General features: G+C 38.9%; 1 protein-coding gene across 1 annotated transcript in view; it reads left to right on the top strand.

The window, feature by feature from the left end:
- Window positions 1-20,181, top strand: part of FRK (fyn related Src family tyrosine kinase) — a 52,774-nt gene extending 32,593 nt beyond the window's left edge. Inside the window, exons 4-8 of the mRNA XM_060689090.2 lie at window positions 3,855-4,023; window positions 8,951-9,109; window positions 13,191-13,372; window positions 15,472-15,637; window positions 18,700-20,181. Of these exons, the coding sequence (XP_060545073.2) occupies window positions 3,855-4,023; window positions 8,951-9,109; window positions 13,191-13,372; window positions 15,472-15,637; window positions 18,700-18,914 (891 nt within the window). The 3' untranslated portion in view covers window positions 18,915-20,181. The remainder of the gene's footprint in view (window positions 1-3,854; window positions 4,024-8,950; window positions 9,110-13,190; window positions 13,373-15,471; window positions 15,638-18,699) is intronic.
- Window positions 20,182-27,670: the final 7,489 nt, after the last annotated feature.

Here is a 27,670-nt window from a genome sequence, read left to right as displayed (position 1 = left end):
AATTCATATTTTCTGGACATCTTCCTAAAACCCTCCAGAGATGGAAAACCCATAACCTTTGTTAGCAGATTATTCCATTGTTGTACAGATTCATGATCAGTAAATTCCTCCTTCTGTTTAAATAAGGAAGAAATCTAGGTAGCTAAATTTTTTACCCATTACTTCCAGTCCAATTTCTCTGGCAATGGGAAATAGTCCAAAATCTTCCCTGTAAGACCATGTAAACACTTCTATTTTGTCTCCCTTTCCCCAGGCTGAACATCCAAGTTTTTTCAGCCCCTCAGCCAACCTGCCTTAATGTTCTGTTTCTGTATCACTTTTGTTGTCCGCACCTTCTCACTTTCAGTATTCCTATGGAAATGTGGTACTCAGAATCACACACTGTACTGTAGTAATCTTGCCAGGGCAGAATTTCATGTGCCTTTGACACAGTATTTCTTCTTGAAGCACCCCAGACGTAGTTTTAGAACTACGTCACACTGTTGACAGCTTCTTGTTAGTGACCTCATCTATGCCTGCTCTGATATAGCCATGAATTCTTCATCTTGTAGGTGTGCTCTATTATTGTTTTTCCGCTGAATATAATACCCTGTCTATCTCCCTGTTGAAGGTCATCTATCATTTTATGAATAAAACAGCCTGTGGTAAAATTAAGGTGAAGCCAGCAACAAGGTACCTATAATACCATAGCCTGTGTGTAGCCTGGAAAAATAAAGCACAATAAAATCTATAGAGATTCTCAGTCATCCAGGTCATGGTTGTCCCAAAGGTGCTTTTTCAAGAGGCAATTGGACTTTCTGTTTTTTCTTTGAAGACATTTCACTTTTGATCCAAGAAGCTTTTTCAGCTCTGGCTGGATGGTGAGGAGAACTGAAGAAGCTTCTTGGATGAGAAGTGAAATGTCTTCAAAGAAAAGCCAGTTGCCTCTTGAAAAAGCACCTTTGGGACAAAAGCACAAAAAGGAACTGTTGGAAATACCACAATGTAGGTATCAAGCAAACCTATTTGAAGGGGATATTTCACAGGAGTGATATAGCACTGCTTGCTTTTTGAAGGCCCACATGAATGATAACAAAGCTGAAAAGTGAAAGAGGGATTCCTTCAGACAGTCTGGCCTCAGAAGGTAACACGATGCCAATTGTTTAGGGATGTAAAGTTTATCACCAGTGTTCTGAATTGATCTAAGAGATGGATTAGTGGAAGTGTCACACTGAGTGGACTCTGGCTACAGAATAAGTGACAATTCTAAACCATTTTCAATGCATAATGGGCTTTGCCATAAGCATGTTGCAATAAGCACAGTGCAATAAGCAAAGCATGCAGTGATCAAAGCTGAAGCAATTACCAGAGGATTACTTATGTCTCAGGAATAATATGATCAGCCTTAGTCATAAGTGATGAAAAGTGACTGAGCAGCAGAGCTCCTTGCACCTCTAGTGAATGATAAATCCAAGAACATCTCTGTGCAATGCAGATGGTGATTGAAAGAGAGGGCAATCTGTTTGATAGTGCCAAGTTCTGTTCTTGATTGGATGGACAGTTATTGACATCCAATTTTAGTATGGTAAGACTGATTCGATTTCAGTTGCCTTACTTTTGTTAGATTAAAAAAAAAACATGGACTTTGCCCCCCTCCCCCCCCGGTACATTTAAACATGACACAAACATGCTCTGAAGATATCCTTTTTTTTTTCCTGCTGTGTTTCTATGATATTACCTTCATCCCAGAGCAGTCTCAAGGTGTATAAAATCAGTTAGGCTTTATTACTATTACTCTGGAGAAAAGTTGGATTTCTGTCATTAATAGGAAACAGAAGTGAGAGATAGGGGTAGGCAGCTGGGACAGGATGTTTCAGGCTGGTACCTCGACTTACGACCACAATTGAGCCCCAAATTTATGATACTAAGAAATTTGTCAAGTGAATTTTGCCCCATTTTACAATTTTTCTTGCCACATTTGTAAACTGCAATTGTTAATTAGTAACACGGTGGTTAAGTGAATCTGGCTCCCCGATTGATTTTGCTGATCAGAAGATCACAAAATGTGATCGCATGATTCCAGGACACTGCAAATCATCTGTAAATACGAACCAGGTGTCAAAGATCCGAATGTAAATCGCATGACCAATGGGATGCTGCAATGGTCATAAGTGTGAAAAATGGCTGTAAGTCACCTTTTCAGTGCCACTCTAGCTTTGAACAGTCACTAAATGAACTGTTGTAAGTCGAGGACTACCTGTATAGCATTCTTATGACTCAAGAATGGATGGATAGTGCTATAACTCTGCAGCGGGAAAATGCCCGAGAGATTACTATTGTCTACCTATTGGTAACATCTTAATGCATATCCAGAGATAAATCCTTCCAGTGTTTATCTGTAAGTAATTCTTCGTATCTTCTTAGCAACCTTTTCTTCATGCTGAACCGTTCTAGTTTCCCCATAAAGCTTTTTTTTTTATAATGCTGGCCACCTTTGTTGCCATCTCTGAATTTGATACCTTTGTCTTCATTCTTTCCGCAAATGCAAAAAAGTACAACTACTAATATTCTGTGCGTGCCTCTAATAAAATTGTAGCACCAAAAGGTTCTGTGTGGAGGCATAGGTAAGTACCTTTTACATTAAAAAAAAAACAGTCTGGAAACTTTGTTTTCATTGCTTGTACAACTTTTAATTAGTCTTCAGAAAGGAGGAAAATCAGTTGAGGAATATCAGGGTTTTATCAAGTGATTAGTTGTTTGATTGATTATCTGCCATCAAGTCGTTTTCGAGTCCTAGCAACCACATAGATAGATTTTCTCTATGATTTATTAAGTAGAAATAATTAATTCAGACTTTAAACCCTGTGGATTGGAGATAGGTAGATTTTTTTTCCTTCTGGAGAACATTGGTTTCTACACCAAGTATCGATTATCTTGACCAAGTTCTTCTCTTGTTTTTAAAAAAATAGCAATTGCACTAATTCTCACACATACTTTAAGGCTTAATACAAAAAGTCTTCAGACTGTGCAGGAATCTTGCTGCATCTCCACACCAGTGTCAATGCCAGTAGGTGAAGGAAGCCCTGAGAGGACTCCAGAAGCTCAGGAATGAATGATGAAATGATGGTTTCAATGTTGTCATGGCAACTGAAGAACCCAATATAGTCATCTGCCATAAACAATGAATACTCATCTCTCACCTGCTAGACCCATATTGTGAAGGGTGTTAAATAAAGCCTTTGGATGAATTTAAATCACCCAGTCAAGTCATCATCCTGTTCCCTTTACCAAATTTTATAGAGGATTCAGACATGATCCTCTATCTGTAACCATCTCAGCTTCTCCACCATTTCCATTTGTTTCTTGATAGGAAAACAATTCCCCTGTGGAAATAAATATGGAGCATCTCACCAGTAAAACTGGGGTGGGGGAAAAAGGAGGATGTTAGGAGCCATCTATCTGGAAGCACCCCAACACACATGGCTCATCCTAGGTATTTTTGAATTTGAAAACATTGAAATAATGTTTTCTGGCTTTGAAAGGAAACGCATCTAAAATAAAAATCATAAAATGAGAGTGTGACAATAAGAACATAGCCTTCCCTGCTGGAAGTTAGTGCCCAAAGCAACTGTTTCATGCTGCTTTAGTGAAATGAGACTTTCATCAAGGCAACATGCTGTCTTTACAGTAGAAAGTATTTGGTAGTCATTGTAAGAATAGGCATCTTTTTGTTAAAAGCGTGGCTTTATTTGTTGTCCAAAGCTTTTTTTGTTTAGAGGACCAATTATTAATGAAAACTTGCAAAGTTTGCCATGTTGGCATTCTTGGGTAAAGCAAAAATGGATGTTTATGCATGCTGTTTTATTTCTATCCAGACAGAAGTCCCAACTCCATATGATTTATCATATCAAACTGTAGATCACTGGGAGATTGACCGAAATTCTCTACAACTTTTAAACAGATTGGGTTCCGGGCAATTTGGTGAGGTCTGGGAAGGATTATGGAATAACAGAACACCAGTGGCAGTTAAAACATTAAAACCAGGTAAGTTGAACTCTTCTGTAATTTTCCTAGACCAGTGATGGCTAACCTTTTTGCCATCTCATGCCAGGAGAGGGGGGTGGGGGTGGGGGTCGTGCACACGTGCTCACACCCATAATTCTATGCACCCCCACCTGCGCATGTGCGTGTGACACCCTCCACTGCTCCCCCTGCTCCTGGCATGTGATGGCCCAGTAGGCCCATTTTTCTCTCTTGCCTGGCTCCAGAGCCTCTCTAGGAGTCTGGGGAGGGCAAAAACGGCTTTCCCCACCCCTTGGTGGGCCGTTTGCCGCCCATTTAAACTCTGAGTTTTTCTCTCACCCGCTGCCCCTCCAAAAATCACCTTCTCCCCTTCGGTTTCTGCCGAAGTAAAGATAGTTTAAATTGTTCTCAATCTGCTTACACCGCCGATCTTTGCACCGTACTCACTCTTCTGCTTCCCGCTGGTCCCTCTTGGGGGGGGTCGGGCCTCTGAGTCAGCTGCACCGGCCGGCTTCTTCTAAGGTTGGAATGAGGGTCCTTCTTGGTGCGGTGGGAGGTCGCACCTCTCCTCACTTCCTCCGAAGATTCACCTCCTTACTGCTGATCCCTCCAGGACCGATCTTCACCCAGAAGGGCACCAAAAACTTAGAGATTCGGCACTGGGAACAGAGTGCTTCTTTCCCGTGCCGCCTTGACCCTACGTCACCGCCGGAAGTCTAAAATTTAACTTATTGTTGATCCATTAAGTCAACTTTCATCACCCCAAGTTTTCCTACCCTCTCATCTTCCCCAGAAGCTCATTACTACATTTAGTCCTTAGATCTCCCAGTGTGTATCTTTTGAATTTCTGCCCAGATTGGATGAATCATCTTCTCCTTGCTTTCCCAGTCCTGCCCTCCTTTAAATTGCAACGGAGCCTCACAGTTTCAGTAAGTGCTGCTTATTCTATGAAGTTGAACCTTGTTCTTCCTTGCTGCAAATGTCCCATGGATTAACAGTAGAAGGTAGAAAGGAAGGAACCTGCTCCCTTTGCTTTAATCATTACAACATCAAAACAACATTGATACCACAATAAGAGGGGTTGGCATTACCATCAGAGGAAAGAATGTGGTAAAAGGGATGCCAAGACATCCCAGGGAGTAGACATCTGGGAAAGAAAAATGAAAGGAAAAGTCAAAGGTGGAAGTTTTCCCCTCACAGAAGCCAGCCTTCCCAAAAATTTGCACAAATAGGAAGAGCAAGAAGCAGAGGAACAGCCAATCTGATTCTTGTAGAGACTGTAGTCAGTACCAAGCAGCTCCATTGCTAAACTACTACTGTCTGGATTGGAATGTTGAAAGACAGCAGGAACAAACAGAGAGAACAACAGGAGAATTGTTCTATATCAGAAGTAGGGCCAGGCCTGAGGTGACTGAGGAAGACTGCTACTTCTAAGGAGGCACAGATCAGTGGTGGGTTCCTTCCGGTTTGGCCTGGTTCCACCGAGCCGGTAGCGGTGACGATATGACATCACTGAACCGGTTGTTAGGACTGAAATATTAGCCATGGGATTTAGTGACAAATTCTTTTTGTCGAAGTGGAAAGCAAAGTGGAAGGCTTTAAAAAAAATCAGATGGATGGTGAGAATGTTCAAGTAAAAATCTCATAGCATTGTACAGTGAATAGTGAGTTTGAATGTGAGAGTCATTTTTGTTCAAGCGATGGATAGCATGAATAAGTTTTGTTTTGATTTTTTTTACAAAAAACCCCTCTTATACTAACCAACAAAATACTTGCAGTATTTTTTAGGCACGGTTAAATAAATATTGTAGGATAGAGAGCTATTGAGACTTATTGTAGAACAGAGAACTATTGTAACATAGAAAGCAATCTGAACTATTTACCGTATTTTTCGGAGTATAAGACGCACCTTCCCCCCCCAAAAGGAGGTGAAAATTTAGGTGCGTCTTATACACCGAATGTAGCTCCACCCACCCACTGGCCCCCACCCTTTGGCCTCTGCCTTGCAGCACTTACGTTCTTGCAAGCAAACAGCAAGAAAAAACAGTTCCTTTCAGCGTCAGCACAGCCTAATTAGCGCAAGTTGATTGGATCGGCCTCCTGACTCTCAGCTGATTTGCTCTCAGCTGTTTTGTGCAGAGCTCTGCTGCAGGCAAGAAAATTGCTGGAGTAGATTTTTTTTCCCCTTGTGCTAATCAAGCTATGCTGAAAATGAAACTGGAAGTAAAGCAGGCTGTTTGCTGTTTGCTGCAATGAGGCAAAATTGCTCAGAGACATAGGCAGAGGGAGATTTCTTTTTCTTTGTTTCCTCACCAAAAAAAGTAGGTGCGTCTTATACTCCGAAAAATATGGTATTTAAAAAAGAACATAGGGATAATAATCTCTAGGCTTATTGAATGCTACACATTTGAAATTTTCACACGATAAAACCATTTGAGCCATTTTCTCCATTTGCTTAAAAATTAATCTTTGATCCTTCCAATGTTATATAAAAGGACAAATGATTAAACTGCAGCTTTTACAACTAGAAAGGCCTTCAATTAACCTCACACACATGCCTACACACACACACACACCATACTAATTAAACTGGCCCCAATCTTCACAGAAACAAAGTAGTCCCATGAAGCACTTGCAAGATCTTTGATTAATATATCAGCATTGGAATAATTTTTTTTGGGAAAACCATGCCAGCTGCATTTGTAAGTCTACTAACTCATTATGTGCTTTAACCATTTTACATTTTTAATGCATTCCAACACTAGGTTTGACCTTGTATTTTCTTATCGCTGATGAATTTTCCTGATGCCTTTTAAAAGGAAGGGAGGGATAGTAAAAGAAAGAAGAGTAGAAGATATCTGGCAGTGAGATTTTAGTCATTATTTGGTAAGAATACCTGATAGATACGATAGATTTTTCTATCGTATTTCCAGATCCCTGCACAAATGGATAGCCATGTTCCTGTCAAACAGGCAACAAGTAGTCAAAATAAGCTGACTTTGTATAAAAAAGAACACCACTGGGGGGGGGGGCGGCAAAGCCCTACTAAGCAGGTATATACAAAAAGTATGAAGGCTATTGCTTAACGCATTGTAAGCCACCCTGAGTCTCTGGAGAAGGGCGGCATATAAATCGAACCAATAAATAAATAATAAATAAATAAATAGGGAGGGCCCTATCAAACCTGGCACTAGTTAACAGTGGTGTCCCCCAAGGCAGCGTTCTAGGACCCACACATTTCTGTTTTACATCAATGACCTATGCAATCATATTATAAGCAGCTGTGTCCTCTTCGCTGATGATGTAAAATTATTTAACACCACTGACAATGCTGCTGCCCTTCAAAGTGACCTTGACCATGTGTCAGAATGGTCGCGCATTTGGCAACTCCAAATATCAACCAACAAATGCTCTGTCCTACACATTGGCAATAAAAATCAGAACACCAAATACAAGTTGGGCAGAAACGACCTTGTAGATGACCTTCACTCTTTCAAGGACCTAAGAGTACTCATCTCAAATGATCTAAGCCCCAGAGCTCACTGTAACAGCATTGCCAAAAAGGCACTAAGAATTGTTAACCTAATTTTGCAAAGCTTCTTCTCCAGTAACACTGTATTGCTAAATAGGGCATACAAAATCTTTGCCAGACCAATTCTCGAATACAGCTCATCTGCCTGGAATCCACACTGTATATCGGACATTAATACAATTGAGCAGGTCCAGAGATACTTCACGAGAAGAGTAGTCCTCTACTCACAATAGAATCCTGTATGCCACCAGGCTTGAAATTTTGGGCTTGGTGGTGGGGGTAATATGACTGGGTAGGCGTGGCCAACTTTTATTTTTAACTTTTAAAAGCATTTTTTCTACAACCTCTTCGGCTGAAGAGGTTGTAAAAAAATGCTTTTAAAAGGCTCTGATGATCAGGCAACTCAGCTGGGATTGTCAGAGCCTTTTAAAAGCCTCTGACGATCCCAGCTGAGCCGTGTGATCATCAGAGGCTTTTTTTTTCTTTTAAAAGCATTTTTTTGGCCGAAGAAAAAAATGCTTTTAAAAGTAAAAAAAAAAAAAGCCTCTGATGATCGCGCAGCTCAGCTGGGCATGGGGGGGGGGGTGCAGAGATTTTTGCTACCGGTTCTCCGAACCACCCGCTGCCATCGCTACCGGATTGGGTGATCCAGTCTGAACCGGGAGCACCCCAGTCTCCCACCTCCACAACAATAACAACAACAAAGGAATTTCATCCTCACTTAAATGGACTATATTGACAAGACACAGGCAGAAAAAACATTCAGCGCAACACCAATCTAGACTACTTGTTTAAATTGTCGTGAAATCTGATTTTTTCCTGGCATGGATTTACTGCATTGAGAGGGCAGCAGAGCACTGTGTTTCATTTCTTCACACCAAAACTTGCAATACTTATTTATTATAACAGGTAATAGAATATTTCCAAAATACAATGAGCTATAACAATATATCTTGAAGATGGTGAAGAGGTCTTTGTTATGGATTAAATCTGTGGCTAGAGGTTGAATTTGGATAGCTAAGATGTTGAAAATTACCGCCCATTTTCTGATCATGCTTCCATTCTGAGAATTCAGATGAACAGTGAAACCAATAATACTGCTGTGATTTCATCTTTGGTAATATTTATGGGGGGGATTGAGGGAAGTTGGAGGACCAGAACTAGAACTGCTATTATTGCTGAATTTTTTTTTAGAATTCATTTTTGGGGGGCAAAAAGTAATGTGTTTTCCTTTGCTATTTCAATTTCATAAATTCCTTATCTGAATTATGTAGGGGGAGGGATTTGCATTGCTATCTATGCTGATTAGTGAAGAGGCAGACAATCTCCCTGGTTATTTCCACAAGACTGTGGGGCAAACCAGAATAGCCCTTAATAACACACACTAATTTTCTTTCACCGCTGTTCTCATTTCAGGTTCAATGGATCCAAAAGACTTCCTCAGGGAGGCACAGATAATGAAGAATTTGAGACACCCTAAGCTTATACAGCTCTATGCTGTTTGCACTTTACAGGATCCAATTTATATTGTTACAGAGCTGATGAGACATGGGAGTCTGCTAGAATACCTCCAAAGTGAGTAGAAAACATTTCATTTAGATAGAGTGTGGCAGTCTGCAGTAAAGCAAACACACTGGTATTAAAAAAAAAGTGGGGTGTGGGGGGGGGGAAAGAGAAGAAATAGAGATGAGCAGATCAATTTAGTGTGATTGGATATGAAGCCAGTAATGACTGGCAGGGATTGACAGGGTATGTGTGCATCTGTGTGTCCCAAACAATTTACACTTTGGATGGCATGCTGGGGATATATACTAAGAAATGATGGGGCAGACAAAAGCTAAAGTAGATTTAATTTAGATTTAATCTTAACAAAGTGAAATGAAATAGTCAATATGATTGTTCCTTCTGCCCCTTCAGTCTCATTTAACATTCTAATCTAGTGGGAATTTTGGAATGGTGTGGCAAAGTCCCTCTCAAAGCTTTGGGAAGGTATGTGAACCGTCTATTGGAGCCTTCATAGCTACTCAGAGACATCACAAAATGCCCTCCCAAACAAACAAAAATAGAAGGTCATTGTTATTTCTACATAGTAAAAACAGTCTTTCTTTGTCTATACATGTCCCAGGGACATTCCCAGACAACCTGAAGAAGATCCCTTTGTTTTTTCTTTCTACTACATGAATGTGCTGTCACAGAAAGCCTGAAAAATGCTGTGTAAACTTAAACATTTATGGGAAAGGATTTCTAGAAAAAGGATGCAACTTTGCATTTTATTTTTATGCAGATGCATATCTGTTTGTCTCTGTTTCTGATAACAAATCAAAACTTTATAATATATTAGAAGTATAGTAAAGGGTGGACCATCCTCTCAGCAATCTTTGCTTTGGATCCTCAGTTTATGAAACTGGCTGCTTCAAAGTTATCCAGAAAACTGCATGACTGAGAAAAGGCCCTGACCCAGGCTTTTCTGGTCCATATTGTGTTCTTGAATTCTTCCTTACCTGATGTATCATTTCAGAATGAGATACAGATAGATGGATAGGATAGGATAGGATAGGATAGGATAGGATAGGATAGGATAGGATAGAATAGAATAGAATAGAATAGAATAGAATAGAATAGAATAGAATAGAATAGATTTTTTTTTTAATTGGCCAACTGTGATTGGACTTTGACTTGGTGCATATGCTCTCAATGTACATAAAAGAAAATATACGTTCATCAAGAATCATAAGGTACAACACTTAATGATGGTCAGAGGGTACAAATAAGCAATCAGGAAACAGTCAATATCAATATAAATTGTAAGGATCCAAGCAACAAAGTTACAGTCATACAGTCATAAGTGGAAGGAGATGGGTGGTGGGAACAATGAGAAAATTAATAGTAGTGCAGACTTAGTAAATAGTTTGACAGTGTTGAGGGAATTATAGACAGACAGACAAATAGTTGGATGACAGATGGACAGTTATTTGTGTCTTTGACTCAGCATTGACTTCTGGCAACTGTCTGGACACGTTCCTGCAGTTTTCTTCACAAGATACTAGAAGTTGTTTTCCCTTTTCTTCCTGCTAAGGCTGAGAGAAAGTAACTGGTCCAAGGTCATCTGGAGGGCTTTGTGCCTAGGCAGTACTAAAACTCACAGTTTCCTAGTTTCCAGCCTGGTGTCTTAACTACTACACTAAATTGGCTTTCTCCCCAGGAGAAGTACTACACATGCACACGCACACACACGCGCGCACACACGACCTCTCTGAGGTTTAAAGCCAGAATATGTGTGCGCGCGCACGTGCACACACTTTTGAGAAAGAGATTGTTTGTATTCTGTTTTTCATCCTAGCCTGGCTGTAGATGGGCAATGTTTACAAAACAGCCATGATGAGTCTCAAGCTTCTCATTTCCTCCTTGCCAGCTCTAGTCTTTACATCTTCTGTTAAAAGAAGTATAGTGGGACTTTACAAGTATAATATGAAGAGAACATGTTATATCCATGGGGATCTAGACCATAAAAAAAAAGGTGGGGAAAAGTGGATGCTAATAACATCTTCTCTATAGGTACAAATGCAACTTTCAATAGCAGGGAAGATTCAGTCCCATTTTGACTTGCAATACTAACAGTGGGATATTTTGTATAATGTTCATTAGTTACTTTACCCCAACATATTCCTTCCCAACTACATACTACAATACTGTTGTAAGATCCTATTAGGGATGCGGTGGCTCAGTAGCTAAGACGCTGAGCTTGTTGATCAAAAGGTCAACAGTTCAGCGGTTCGAATCCCTAGCGCCATGTAACGGGGTGAGCTTCCATTACTTGTCCCAGCTTCTGCCAACCTAGCAGTTCGAAAGCACGTACAAAATGCAAGTAGAAAAATAGGGACCACCTTTGGTGGGAAGGTAACAGTGTTCCGTGTGCCTTTGTTGTTTAGTCATGCTGGCCACATGACTATGGAGATGTCTTCAGACAGCGCTGGCTCTTTGGCTTTGAAACGGAGATGAGTACCGCCCCTAGATTCGGGAACAACTAGCACATATGTGCTAGTTACCTTTACCTTTAAGATCCTCTCAGTAGTTAATCTTCAGTATGGTATAATGTAACTTGACTATAATACCTGATTCTTAAAACCACAAATCCTCATCCACCTTCCTTCTCACCTCCCAAACTGTAGTTTTAACATGATGGCTGCAGCTGGTTATTCAGCGAATTGGGTGAAGCTGAAAGTAAGTGCTGCAATGCTTTCACTAAAGAGAATTAATGAAATAAACAAATGCTACTGCAGCAGAAAAAAAGGTCAGGGGAAAAAGCAAGTACACATATCTCAAGGAACAGTAGCAGTTGGTGATTACGATGCCTTCTTTCTGCTACTTAGCCTTTGATATCTGCTGAAACACTTATAGTGCTTGTCACTCATTTCTATTCTTGTCTCCCAGCTGTTCTACTTTCCTCCAGCAGTTAAAAAACAAAACACAATAAAAAAAGAGTCATCCTGTTGCAACTTTAGTCTGGCTGGGTGAAGAAGGAAAATGAGCAGTAGGCCCTTAATGACAGCCTTGTAGATCAAAACATTGCCATCTTGTGGGATCTAGGAAGGGTGCTTTTTCCATGGCAGACCCTGCCCTATGGAAAGCCTTTTCTATTGAAGTTTCCACCCTTCTAAGCCTTCTGAAAAGCCTTTAAGACCTAGATGTCTATGGAGATTCTCAGTCATCCAAGTCATGGTTTGTCCCAAAGGTGCTTTTCCAAAAGGAAACTGAACTTTGTTTTTCCTTGAAGACATTTTGCTTCTTATCCAAGAAGTTCAGTTCAGTTCAGCTCATCTCAGTTCAATTGAAGCTTCTTGGATCAGGGAGTGAAACATCTTCAAGGAAAAAGAAAATCCAATTGCCTTTTCAAAAAGCACTTTTGGGACCTTAAGACCTGCCTTTTCCTCCAAGTGTTGGGATAAGGTGAGATGGATGAGAAGATTTAACAAGGGACTGCATGTGGAACCTTAACTCTGCTGCAAGTTTTTAATGTTTATGGTTTTCCTAGATATGTATTATTTTGTTTTATTAGTGTTTTAATTGTCGATTGGGAACTGTCTAGAGTTGGAGTTAGGAATGGACAACTGTATAAGTGTTTTAAATAAAATAAATAAAAACCTCCAATAATTTTATTGGACAAGTTTGGAGAAATGGACCCAGCTCTATTACATAATTAGAGTCCAGTCACTTCCCTTTTCCTTTCTAGAGAAGGTTGTTAAGAAATTGGCTACAAAACTACAAAGGGTGAGTTCCTGCTGGAGTAGCTGTGCCTAACTCTGGCAGGTATACCAATTGTCTACCATTCAAGAACATAACATCCTGGTAATTGTCACTCTTACACTCATCTCTACGCTGAAGAGGCAATTATGCTTGTAATGCAGAATGCTATGGTCAGCATGCTCACTGGCACCATTCAATATAGCCATATACAGCAAGAGCAGAATTGGCTGCCAGCTGGTTTCCACATACAGGTCAGGTCCTACATACAGCAGCTTGGGGCCTGGTTATCTGCAAGGCTGCTTATTCCAGGTAGAATCTGTCTGTCCAAGGCCTACCTGTAAAGAGTGCTTATTGAAAATCATGTCAAGAAGACTATTTCCCCCAACCTTCTCCAAATATTCCTTCCTTGTAGATGATGCAGGTACCAGAATCCATTTGCCAGAACAGGTAGATATGGCAGCTCAAGTGGCCTCTGGAATGGCTTACCTGGAATCCCAAAATTTCATCCACCGAGATTTGGCAGCAAGGAATGTCCTGGTTGGTGATCACAATGTTTACAAAGTGGCAGATTTTGGACTTGCACGGGTTTTTAAGGTATAATTTTTAAACTGATGTCTCAGATATTTGAATACTTTAGTTATATTAGACTCAAAAGCTTCAATATCTGGCAAATAATTTTGATTTCAAGGACACACAAGAAAGTCTTAGAGGAATCTTCCCCTTGATTGTCCTCACATACACTTTAAGAAACACCGCCCTAAATGATATAACTTCTGAAAATGTGGTATTTAAGAATGGAATTGCTCTATGCAGAGGCAGCATCTGTATAGGGTAACTAATTTTGGGGACAAAGAACCATAATCATTGTAGTGGAATTTCCAACATAAGAACCAGCTGTTTGGCTGTAGCTAGAGACAAAGGCTATGTTTGGAAATCACAGCGAGACACAATTCTAATTTACCATGAAATGTGGTGTTTTACCTTGCTCTGTTTCTCTTAGCTAGACTTCCTGACAGCAGCAATGGCTAAATAAAAACTCCTCCTGTGATTTGTTTAGTGTGCACTTTTAGAACACTGACTGCTCATTCCTTGATCTGCTGCACCTCCTGCTGATGTGCTGACTTGTGAAAGGGCAAGAGGTTGTGAGTTGATTTCTGTAGATTGGCTTTTTGCTTCAGGCTTGTTGGGATTAGGTGCTGTCTGGAACCAGCAAATCAAGACAATATACTACAGAAAATTTGTAGGTGGATACTGTAGGTTCAAGCAGCAGCATTGGCAGCATTTATGATGCGATCTGCGTGAGACCTTTCAGAGATAAAGATATATTGGTAGATATTCAGCAAAATAATGTTTTTATTTGTCCAGGCTGTCTTTGACCCCATTAGATGGAATCACTCCCTCCCCTATTTATCTTTTTGGTCTTATTTTGATTACAAAGAACCAGCAACTTTAACAACAGCTTAAAATTAAAAGTGAATGTCTCCATATGTTACATTTGGAAGAGCTGGTTCCAGTTATGGTTACTCTAATGGAGGGGAAAAAATCAGAGTTTTGATCATGGCAAACAAATCACAGGAGTTTTTTCTCCCAGGGATAAAAACTGATTCAGCTTGGTCTTCCAAATTGATTCATTTTTAAGTGAAATGAAATGCATTTTCAATTGGATGGATTCATACTTTTAAACTGATTCGGATAAAAGTAGGTTTGTTTCTTTTTTGAATTAAAATTTGGAGGTGACTGATTTGGTTTTATCCATCAGATTGATCTGATGATTTCATTACAATATTGGATTCAGGTGAATGGTTCTATCAAACTGCCTTCACGTTAACATTTTAGATTAAATATTTGCATTGGACTTTATTTCTGTGAATTGTTTATGTACCCTAGAAAGTAGAGAGACCAAATCAGGGGCAACCAATTTGCCTTAACATGATATACAAATGCAGTCCTAATTTTAAAAGGTACACTGAGATCTTCATGGTGAATCTGTATTGCCTGGTAAGGAAGAAAAAGGAATATATAGCATTACTATTTCTGAAACTCAGAGCAATATCAACTGAGAAAGAAGCAGGATGACCTCAGGAAAAAAAAAAAGCTAATATACAAGTAAATAATGTTCAATTTATTCTTCAGATTCTGTCAGCTCACTTCACCTAAATTAATTGGTGCCACTATGAACAAACATATTAATTTGCACTTCTTGGAGTCTGCTTTTTAAATCCTGGAACTGTTTAAGGGATGATGATCAAAGTCAGTGTTTTGTTGGTGCCTGTAATTAATCACAGAACAAAGGTTCTGAATGCATTAGTTCTTGCTGTCACCTTGTCGTCTTGCTAAAGGCTTCACGTGAGTCCTGTGCCCTGCTGCCAACAGGTAGCTTGCACTGCTGTCACTGATAGATTCAGGACTCACAGTAGTAAGCCCCAATTAATCACGGACAAATTGATGTTGCATGGATGCTTGACAAAACAAGGGCTAGGAATTAAGGAACAAAAGTTCTACCTGGCTGGTTCAGGTTGTCAGGGAATATCAGCTAACAATCAACAAGCAGTTTCAGTGTAATGATTATTGGGTTTATGTAAATGTTAGAAAAACAACAACAACAAAAAGTTTTAAGTTGATTTGAATGTCACAATAGTGGAAATGGATAGATCTTGCTATTTGTCACATTATTTCTTGTTTGTATAAAATAGGTAGAAAATGAAAATGTCTATGAAGCCAAACATGAAACAAAGCTTCCAGTGAAATGGACGGCTCCTGAAGCAATTCGCTCTAATAGATTTAGCATTAAATCTGATGTCTGGTCTTTTGGAATACTCCTTTTTGAAATAATCACTTATGGAAAAATGCCCTATGCAGGTGAGTGCTTTGCTTGAAAATAATGCTTTCAACTTTTTTTTTTTTCATGAGACCTCGTCACTTTTCTTCAGCTGATGGGAAATGTTAATAAAACTTTACAATTTTCTGTGTGGAATAGAAACGCTTGGATAATCTATGCAGCAATTATAAATATTATACCATCTACTAAACTAAATAGCACCATTAATTAAAATTTTGCTAGATTTATTTTTACATCTACCGTATTTACCTGCTGCCTCTTCCAAAGTTTCTAAGCAGCTTATATCAATAAAAAAATAAAACCATAAACCTGTAAACAAGATCGTCGGCTAAATTAGCGTATTATTACCCAAAACTGCTGATATCATTTATATGATGTCCTCTGACAAATTTTCTGAGAAAAATCATGTTTTATACCTTTGCTGAAAGATAAATAGGGAAGAGTCTGACCTGAACTAGAGGCATGAGCTATTAAAGAGCATGGGGCTGCAACTGAGAAGGCTAGTCTTTGTGTTCCCCTTGATACCTGAAACAAGAGAGATGAATGGATGTGCTCTAAACCAGCATATTTGGGCTGGTTTTACTGGAGCAGGTGAACTAGCAACTAGGATTGGGCCTGGAAACCTATGGGGACCAATGAAGCTTCTACAATTTAGAAGCTACACTGCATCAGCTTTCATCTGTCAGCAAATTAGCACCTGCCTTCTGCACCAGTTTGTCAAATTCCATGTAGTCAGAAAGGAAAGACTACAGAAGAACAACACATATTTCAGGAAGGTATCTTAACACTAGCCTGGGGCAAATGTAGAATCTTGAAAACTCTAATAGTCATTCCCCAGCCTCAGTTATAATGAGGTAACTGATGTAGAGTTTCTTTGAAGCATTTTTCCCCGAGATCTTTTGCAATCTGGACTAAATTGCCTTTTCTAAGATTCAACCTCTGTTGCACAAAGAATTCTTACTGCAGTCAGCATATACAACCACAAAGTTCCATCCCCCCCCAATTCCTTGTCCAGTAATCCTAAAAGAAAAGCTTCAGTTTTCAATTTTATGTTCATTTTAAGAATCTTCCGCATTGTAACGTGGATCTGGCCTCAATATTTCTTTGCTTTATCACAAGTCCACCAAAGATGATAAAAAGCACCTTCTTCAGAATTACATTTCCAACATACATTTCAATGACTTTATACATCTTTGAGAAGCTATCAGGTTTTAGTTATCAAGGATAAAATCGTCTTCATCTTAACTTGAAGTTCATTTCTTGGTCTGACTTATATCTTGATGCTGACTGATGCATGTTTGTTGGTATCAGATTCTGTTGAGAATTATAGAAGAAGGAGGGGTCCTGTTACAGGTCATCTTTAATAACAATCAATGTTGTTTCTGTCCCTTGCCCATGCAAAGCTTCACTGGCCTTATTGCTCTGGTGTCGTTTCAAAACTTGACTTAAACATATTTACTCCTTGCTTTTCACAGTGTCGCTCTAATCATCGGCTGTAGCATTTCTTCTATAAAGAACAGCCTTTGATTGCCACCTGGGGAGGATGGCTCAAGAGCAATCCTGCAAATTCTTGTTGCCTCTGCATTCCAAAGATTATCTATACACCCAACAAAAGCTGCTGACCAAATTGCAGAAAATTCCCCTAGTCCCTGCTGAAAACAATAGGATCCATAAGATGTTTAGGAGATAGCATCTAAATAGGCCCACTGAGTTGAGCCAGGTTTTAGGTAAAGGTAAAGGTTCCCCTCGCAAAGTCGTTCCCGATTCTGGGGGGTGGTGTTCATCTCTGTTTCAAAGCTGAAGAGCCAGCGCTATCCAAAGACGTCTCCATGGTCATGTGGTCATGTGGCTGGTATGACTAAACACCAAAGGTGCATGGAATGCTGTTACCTTCCCACCAAAGGTGGTCCCTATTTTCCTACTTGCATTTTTTACGTGCTTTCAAACTGCTAGGTTGGCAGAAGCTGGGACAAGTAACAAGATTTCACCCCGTTACGCAGCACTAGGGATTCGAACCACTGAATGCTGATCTTTCGATCGACAAGCTCAGTGTCTTAGCCACTGAGCCACCATGCCCTGAGCCAGGTTTTACAGGATTCCTATTTTCTCATATGAGATCTGGGATCTGATATATTTTTATACTTACTGTATTTAAATTTTTTGTTAATCAGCAAAATACCCTATAGATATATAAATAAACACAATGTTCATTATGGAATCCCCACGCCATTGTGCACAGTTGTTCAGTCATCCCAGCACCTAAAATGATTCACATTCCCAATCTTGCCTTATGTCTTCTGCTATGGTTGTTAATAATTCTAAATCAAGTTTTAGTTATTGTTTGTGGATTAAGCCAGAATCCCTTGGTTCATACATAATTCTAAGGCCCGGGGGCTATATTCATATATTGCAAGAATCATAAGCATTTGCAGGGAGAGGGGTAGAAGCGGGTCAAGTGAAAAAAAAAACAAACCATTGAGATATTGTAAGATCAGTTCCCTGGCTTATGTACTTGTGTTTGATACCAGAACAGCAATATGAATGACTAGGGGTTACATTGTGACATGCAATGCACAATTTTTGTCATTGGTTTATGAAAGATGCCTATTGTGTCAAGTCCCCCCGCCCATCAAATAAAAGGAAAACATTAGTGTCATGCTCTGTCTGAGTCCAGACAATATTCGGTTCATAGAAGCAATGCTGGTTCTACCATTAGGCAAACTGATCACTTCAGGAGCTTCTGGATAATTTTCTTGGCATCCTTACAATAAACAGGGAGAGTTTTCTATCATTTCAGCAAAGACAGCAATAGTTCTCAAGTCAGTTATATGATCCCTTGGGAAGCCCAAAATGCTCAATATGAGTTTTTCCATGATTTTAGCACTTTTCCAAACTAAAAATTAAATTTAAATAGAATTAAGTCGAATTATTTCTTCCATTAAAGATACTAACTTGCACAGATGCTAGAAAGCATAGTCTTGTGCAAAAGAATGCATCCTTGAGAATGCATCATCTTCCCAATTTATTTCAAGTTAGCATGTTTATTATGCAAAATTGCTAATCTTCTATAACTACATCATAGGTCTGATGGGTTTTCAAGTGCTCCAGAAACTGGATCAAGGGTACAGAATGCCTCAACCAGCTAATTGTCCTCTAGAGTTGTACAACACTATGCTGCAATGTTGGAACGTCGAACCCAAAGAACGACCAACCTTTGAAACGTTGCATTGGAGATTGGAAGATTATTATGACATGGATTCCACATCTTATGCAGATGCAAATACTTTTGTACGTTGAATGAATACATGTTGCTACTGCTCAAGAACAACTTTCCTTTAGGAATTTTTAAAAATCATTTCAAGTCAATGTTGTAGGATGAAGATAAATCTCCCATACATGTGTATGTGTGTGTGTGTGGACAGATCCATATATGCACACGTACACACACACACACACACACACACACACACACACACACACACACACACAGGGGCCTACTCTGTGCAATGGGACTGGAAGAAAGAAAGCCTTTTCTGTAAGAGTAATGTATTTGTTAGGCTATTACATGCTACATCAAACAAAAGCTGCTATTTTCACCAAAGTAACTGTGAGATCAATCTAACCTCAGAGTAGATAAATGGTGAGCTTAAAATAGTGGCGAATGCCAAGGAATGTGTGTTTATTAAAATCTGTGACATTATGCCACTGTCTTGATGGCAGTCATTTGTACTGTAAGATTAAGAAAACTGAAATAGGCAGGATCTTTTCCCCATCCTCCTCTGCTATACAATGAAGTTATTCTTCTATTTATTATTTAAACAAGAAATAGCAAAGAACACAAATCATAAACAGCTGCCTCACAAAAGACATTGTAACACTACTTTTAATACTTCAGAATGATTATGCGTTATTCTCCAGATTCCACAAGTAATCTGTTAAATCACATTGATTTGTTTTTATGAAAGCATGTGATTGTGCTTATGGATAGCCTATCCATAAAAAATACTTTTGTCTCCTGTACTTTTTCCCCCTTTTCTATACATATTCTACAGCTACAATTCTGGCCATGCTGAATTAGAAGTTGGGATTGCAATGGATATATATTTACTTTAGAAAAAAAAAAAAAGAGAGAGTATAATTTGGGGAAACACAATCTGCACAAATAATGGGCTTCTTCAAACGGTATCTGTTTTACAGTCAAGTGATGAGCTTCAGTTCATAAAAATAGTCTTTGTAATTTTATAACAACCAAATATTACACAGTTATATGTGAGATCCAGACTGAGCCCACTGCAATAGAATGCCAGTCTTTACTTCTTTTAATAGACTCTGAATAGGGATCAGCTGCTTCCAAGCAGTGATTTCAAATAATTCTGCCAACCAATTTTCTGATGTGGATTTCTGTTTTTATTTGACTGATCATGGACCACAATACTGATTGTATTGGGGCCACTCATCCTTTTTATGAAATGCCTACTTGAAGTTGTTAGATTGTACTTCTAGGAATGTGGAAAGAATCTAATGTAAAACGTTGGCATGTTAAATAAAATTCCAGATAAGTTACTATTTGGTTAGATGTCTAGCTTTTTTTTTTTTCTTCATTGTGCATTCTTTTAGTTTGTTTTATTGAGAACCACAATGCCAGTTATCTTTGGCAAATCATTTTCTATAAATGGTAAATCCAGTGAGATATGAAACTACTATCTGACACTAAACATGAAAGTATATTATACTGTACATAGCATAGCACACAATGAGATCGTGTTTAACGTCTGCAGATACTATCAATGATCAGACTTGCATTTTGAAAGCATCCCCCTTTGGTATGGTAAAAAAAAATCACTTGCAGTAAAAATATAGACTGAAATCTTCGTCTCTAATTAGTTACATTTATTTTTGCAATAACTTTATACCAAATGATTCTTTTATGATGCACAAATCTCCTCTAAGTGTCATATCATTCAACGAACTTGATTTCTGAAGCCAAGGTTCTACATTTCAGGTTTTTTTACTGGGGTCACTGGCAGTGGGGGAATCCAATTTTTTTTACTACCGGTTCTGTGGGCGTGGCTTGGTGGGTGTGGCTTGGTGGGCATGACAGGGGAAGGATACTGAAAAATCTCCATTCCCACCCCACTCCAGGGAAAGGATACTGCAAAATCCCCATTCCCTCCCCACTCCAGGAGAAGGATATTGCAAAATCTCCATTCCCATCCCACTCTGGGGCCAGCCAGAGATGGTATTTGCTGGTTCTCCGAACTGCTCAAAATTTCCGCTACTGGTTTCCAGAACCTGTCAGAACCTGCTGGATTTCACCCCTGGTCACCGGGAAAAAAATAACACCAGTCAGTTATCTGGAGAGGGACAAGACTACTCAGTTCAATGGCAGTGGCATAATACCAGTGGCATAATACCAGTGAAGCCATTATCTATGAACAAACAATGTCATTGGTTTGCTTTGTTTCTTTTCTGCTATGGTGCTAGGAAAGGTACCACTATCTGCAACTGCATATTCAGATTTATTCCATTCTAAGAAAAAAAAATGTCATCCATTCTCAATATTGTATCAAAGAGATGTATTTATTTGGCAGTGAGGAACTGCATATAAAAATGTAGCCTTACTCACATAAATTGTTGTATGTACTCATGCTATATTTTATTTCAGGAGTAAACAAAATGCTTTGTTTCTGTCCTTGATGGGCTAGAACATATGTAAATGAAAAGATGTAAGCACCATTAACCAACATAATTGTGTAATGGATGGTGAATGAATGATGCAGGAGAGGTAGAGGGATTCTAATAAAAATCTAAAGATGAGTTGACATTTCTAAAAAAAACATAACAAAACGAGACTTTTATTATATATATATTCCCGTTGGAGAAAAAAGCTTTCCAGATTTTTCTCCAAATATCCTCTCTCAGTTTTGTTTTTCTCACACAAATGGTCCTGGAATGAAGTTAAATTTCTAGCATTAAGTGAATTTGAATGGCCAGGCTGTCAACAAAATAATCTGGCTCTTTGGCCATTCTAAACTGGGTCTTTTTTTTTTTTAACCTTGGTTGGTTGAAAAGCCACAGAGGTTTACTTCATATAATTTGCTAAAGGATAACTGAATAACCCACATTATGATTTAATCTTAATGAGGTGTATGAATCTGTCGGAAGAAGTATCCATCTGGTTCAGTTCCAAACTGGGAGAAAGACACTGGAAACATGGAGGCTCATTGGAAAGATGGTTTAATGATGAACAGAGCCACTAGGGTTTATGGTTCTGGTGCAGCTGACAAAATGGAGTTGAGAGTGGGTTTTTTTTAATATACCTTCTTTGGGCTTTGCACTTGAATTTCCTGTTCCTGTGCAAGAACATGTCTTCTATTGGCTGTTGTCAGATTCCTATGGGGTCATGTAGGGGTCATAGCTGGCTCTATAGGCAAAAGAGGAAATGAAAATCCTAGGTGTTTGTCTGAGCTAATCTGGTCAACCTCTGGTATATTGTTTACCAGTTCCAAGGTTTCTGTGACTTGAAGTTTGGACTGCCCTGGAGATGCAATGAAGAGGCTTGTGTTCTGAAAGGGTGTTGGGCAATTCCCATTGTGGCTAATGACTTTCGTCTTGTGTTGGATCTTGGGTGAGGGGCTGATTCTAATCCCATCACCCTGCTTTTGTTGCAACTTTGCTGCAAGCAGTTTCAAAATATCCTGCCTTGAATGGATTTCTGCCTGCAGTATGCTTTGCTTTGCTTATGAATAGATCCATCTTGATAGTTGGCTTCTTCTTTCAATAAGTTCTTTATATCTTAAGTGCTGACATCTGATGGGGGCTATTAAGAAAAAGTGGGGGCTGCTTTCTGCCTCTAAAAAAACATGTTTTTCCTTTTCTCCCTTTGGGGAAGTATAATATTCTGCCTTTTTAATATTCCTCAAAATATTTCATTCTTCTGGGAGGGGGAGGAGCTTCCCACAAACCCAACTGTTGCAGCTGCTATCTACAAAACTAAAACCTAACAAATCTTAGAAAAAAAAAAAGAAATTATGTCACTATGACTGCTGTTAACTGCTGTTGGGAATTTATGCTCCTTCTGAAAAAAATTCAAAGTAATGGTCCTCCAAATTTCTCTTCATATGGAGAAATCAGGCCGAATGGAGACCTGCATGTGTTTTTCATATAGCTAATCCTCTAATGTACTTGGTTTTACTGGTGTAGTTTTCTTTTTCTTTGAGATGCACGAGAAGAAAGAAGGACATATAAGAGCAATTCACTTCATCGTGTGCTCAGTTAATGTATACTTCAACTCCTAGATTGGTGGATGGATTTGGTTCCATCAAAAATTCCACATTGCTATTTCATACCTGTAATGGCAAATTACATTTGTCTGATGTATGCAAGAATAGAAAAAGCAGTTGAAATACATTGGCTCAGCTTTAATTAAGTTTTAACTTCATTTTATAAAGTTCTTTCACATTCATATTTACAGATCATACGACTGTCTAGACAGAAGCCTTCCTGCTTCCATGTGTGCAAACTTTGAAGAATGGGCTCATTTCCCCAGAAACTTTCTTCCAAATTCTTTAGGATTTATTCAGCATATGAGTCCAGTGGAGTTGAGTGGCTAATTAATATAAACAAGTAAATAATAGGATGCATAAACAGCAGAGGATTTTGTTGTAACCTCCCATGGTTCTTCTGAAGCACATTTTAGCATTACTATATGAAGAAAAACAATGATTGTTTTACACACATAGAATATAAATTCCAGTTTGATACAGTCCCCTGGGACAGAGGCAAGGAATGCAGAATCTTAATTGGCAATAGAACTGGCCAGAGACGACAGAAATGATTTGGTCACAAGTAGAGGATCAATCACAAGTCAAAACTACTACAACAAAAAGTAAACATGCTTAGGTTTTACTGCAGTGCCTAATGCTTCTAAAGAAAATTCTTCCCTTCTTTGCTGTGAAAGCAAGGTACACAATCCACAAATAACCCATCCAATATATACCATACTGAATTAAAGAGAATACTCTAGTATTGATGTATACACCTAATAAATAATGGATAATATCCATTACAATGATCTATTCTCAAATACCCTATGAAACTCACTATGCAGAATGTTTGGGTATGGTTTTTTTTGTTGTTGTTGAAAATTATCTCGAGTAGCTAAAGCATACCCAGTATTTAAGTTATCCATAACATTTAGGTTAATCACTCAGCTAGTTTACTAAAGAAAGTAAAATTAAACTAACTTAACATTTCATTAAGAACTAAAGATGAAGTAAGGTAAGATGTAAGAGATCCAAAATAATAGTAATAAATCTGATGTCAAGGCTCTGACTAACAAACTCCAGCAAATCAGAACCCTGAGACTTGGCTCCTTCTCAAAGGTCTTCTTTAATGAGTACATCATATTGACACAGCTTCAATGGAAAACCAAATCTAAATCGTTCTTGCAGATTCCGTATAATTAAACTAGGAAATAACCCCATCCCCAAGTGTCACAAGTCACGTTGGCCAATTGAGTTAATTGGCGGGCTCTTCAGGCACTCCTTTCCCAATCTTATCTGTTGCCAGTGGAGATGACCTCAGTTCTCATGAGAAAGCTCTTTGTTGTGTCTAGTAATGCATTCCAACCTTCTTCCCCCCCTTCCCTCCTGTGTGGCAACTGAGGAACAGGGAGATGGCTGCAGCCAGGTTCAGTTCGAAGTCGACATCTGGAATATTAGTCTGGCAATGCACCTGCCACACAACCTGCCAGACTTAACAACTCTTGATAAGAAAAAATAGTCTGGATAGTGGACTTTACTGGGAGCCAGCAGAATAAAAGAGAAAGAACTGGGGGTGGGGGGACAAAATACAGAGATTTGTAAATAGAAGTAGAACAACTGGCAAAACAAACAAACAAAGATGATACCAATAGTGATAGGCACCTAGGGTGCAATTGACAAAATTTCCAACAGTCAATTGCACAAGGCAGCTCTATTCAGAACAGCTTACATCCTGTGACAATATCGTCATCACCACCAAACAACAATACCTGCCTATCCCAGGTCCTTGGGAAGGGCTTGATAAGTGAATAAAAATGCCACAATGCCAAATGCCAGTCTAAACATTTGGCTGACTATACAACCAACCATAATAAAATTAAACTTGTATGCGCCCCAACTCTCAACAACTTCTTTTCCTCCTCAGTCCAGCAATGCATGTGTGTGCAGACATTTGTGTGTTCCCTCTTTTGTTTTGTCCACAATGCTTCTAACACTAATGTAGTGGATTTCTAGAGATATTGTGGGAGGATTATGGGAGACCCCCAAAGATATCTGTTCAATTTGTAGAACAGTTTAAAGCATGCACAAAGCCGGTCTCCTGTTATAACTTTTCAAGATGTTTTGTTCTGACAGCCTGTCAGCATTTCTTCAGCTGATGGAGAAGTACTGAAAAGGCTGGAATACTTTCTCACATGGACATTCCAAATCTGATTCATCACTTCTCTTTTAAGGATAGAGGTGGGATTTCTTAGCTTCCATGAAATGCACCTTCCAAATATAGGAAAATTTCTAAGAAAATCCCATGTCTCTCATTAGGCAGGCTGGTAAATATTTTATTTTATTTTTATTTATTTAGTTTGTCAAACATGTACAAGATAACAGATATAAGTATAAACATGGACATGGACATAGGAAATGAGTACAAATAAATGGGGACAGTCGGACAGGGATGGTAGGCACGCTGGTGCGCTTATGCATGCCCCCTTTACGGATCTCTTTGGAATGGGGTGAGGTCCACGGTAGACAGTTTAAAGTTGAAGCTGTGGGGGTTTGAGGATGTAACAACAGAGTCAGGTAGTGAGTTCCAGGCATTGACCACTCTGTTGTTGAAGTTGTATTTTCTGCAATCAAGTTTAGAGCGATTTACCTTGAATTTGTATCTATTGTTTGCCCGGGTATTATTGAGGTTGAAGCCGAAGTAGTCATTGACAGGTAGGACATTGTAGCAGACAATTTTGTGTACTATGCCTAAGTCAGACCATAGGCGGCGTAGTTTCAGGTTATTTTGAGCTCAAAATTTTGAGCCTTCTCATGAAATACCTCTGAACCTGCTCAATTGTATTAATGTCTGATATACAGTGTGGATTCCAGGCAGACGAGCTGTATTCGAGAATTGGTCTGGTAAAGGTTTTGTATGCCCTAGTTAGCAGTACAATGTTACCAGAGAAGAAGCTCGCTAAATTAGGTTAACAAAATAGCCAAACTAAGAAAAGGGTCAAAGAAAGAAAAGAGTGACCTCCATTTGTGGCAACAGTTTTTTTAAAAAGGGGACCAAGGCAGATCCAGGGACTGATGTATCCATGAGTTTTATGACTGTTTCCTAGAAATTGTAGCAAACAATAATCAAAAGAAAAAAAATTAGTAGTACAAGAATTATTAAAGGAAAATCTGCATGGAGTTTGCAAAGACAAACCCTGTCTTATTAACCAACTTTGAGGATATCTTGCAGGAGTGTGAATGGAGATGCACATGTGACGTTCTGTACTTTGGAATTTTTAAAAAGCCTTTGGCAAAATCCCTCATTAAAAGCTCCTGAGTAAATGCAACGGTCATGGAATAAGAGGACATGCTCTTTAATGGATTACTAATGGGTTCAAAAACATAAAGCTAAAACTAGGACTGGAGAAAAAAAAATAGAGTCCTTCAAGAAGACATGCTGCAACCAATGCTTTTTAAGTTATTAAAAACTGATATTGACCCTTAAGCAGTGAGCTGGTAGATAGTAGGAAACTATTCACAATGGTAAAAACCATAAGTGATTTTGAAAAGTTTGAGAAGGATCCTTTGGTTAATGGCTAATCAAACAGCCAACATTTTGATTTAAGAAATTCTAACAGTATGGCTGGCTGGGGAATTTTGGGAGTTGAAGTCCACAAATCTTAAAGTTGCCAAGGTTGGGAAAACACTGGCCTAAGTTGATACCTGTTAGAGCAATACCACTTCCCCAACTTGCCATTTCACATACAAGCTGAAATACAATGACTTTTTTTTTAACCCCAAATGTTTGACATACTGTTGGAAACAAATGAAATGTACTTTTCTATGTTTACCTTGAAGGACATGTTTATGACAGGTGGAAAAAAATGGCATTAGGTCAGGGGTGAAATTCAAACTTTTTCCCTACCGGTTCTGTGGGTGTGGTTTGGTGGGTGTGGCAGGGGAAGGATATTGCAAAATCTCCATTCCCACCCCACTCTGGGGCCAGCCAGATGTGGCATTTGCCAGTTCTCCAAACTACTCAAAATTTCCACTATCGGTTCTCCAGAACCTGTTAGAACCTGCTGGATTTAACCCCTGCATTAGGTCATTTGAGCAAGTGGTCATCTTCCAAGTAGTTTTACAACTGAGCAACTGGTCGACTGAGATTGGGTGCAATGCTTGGTTAGAGTTATACTTTTTCTTGAAGAGTTCAAGGCTTACCTGAGTTTCCATCTTTATTCTATCTTCCCCAATAGCAACTCTGTTGGACTGAGAGAGAGAGGGAAAGAATAATTTTCCCAGACATTGGAGTCATGTAATTTTGGAGCTGTGCCTGATTGTGTTTTATGTTTTAGGGAGTGTGGTTTGTCTAGACGCATAGACTTTTCTTTTTATTGCTTTTTTAAATGTACCTTTTTTTTTTAATGTAAGCCACTTAGACTTGTTTTAAAGTTGGACAGGCTCTAAATCTCATAAATAAAATAAAAATAAAGTAAAATACCAAGTGACATTGATTTTGTTTTTCCATTAAAAGAAAGTACCTTTAATAGATTCAACATAACAATATAAAGTGTCACTCAAAAACCTAATAATATGAACAATTGCTCTAGAAAGAAGAATAACAATGGAGTTGGTTGTTTTTTCCCTCAACATTACCTTTCATTCAATTATACAAAGCATAACGTGAAGTACCATTGATATTTCTTAAACAATTTTAAAAATCCCCAGTAGATGGAGGTAAAGATTTTCATCTCAACACACCTTAAAATATAACTAAAAGGAATACACTTACACCCTTTGTAGGCACTC

This window comes from Pantherophis guttatus, chromosome 1 (assembly GCF_059756535.1).
Source record: "Pantherophis guttatus breed Tessera chromosome 1, ASM5975653v1, whole genome shotgun sequence".
In the NCBI taxonomy this organism is placed as follows: Eukaryota; Metazoa; Chordata; class Lepidosauria; order Squamata; family Colubridae; genus Pantherophis; species Pantherophis guttatus.
Note: the sequence above shows the minus strand (reverse complement) of the source record. Positions and strands in the feature narration are given on the sequence as shown.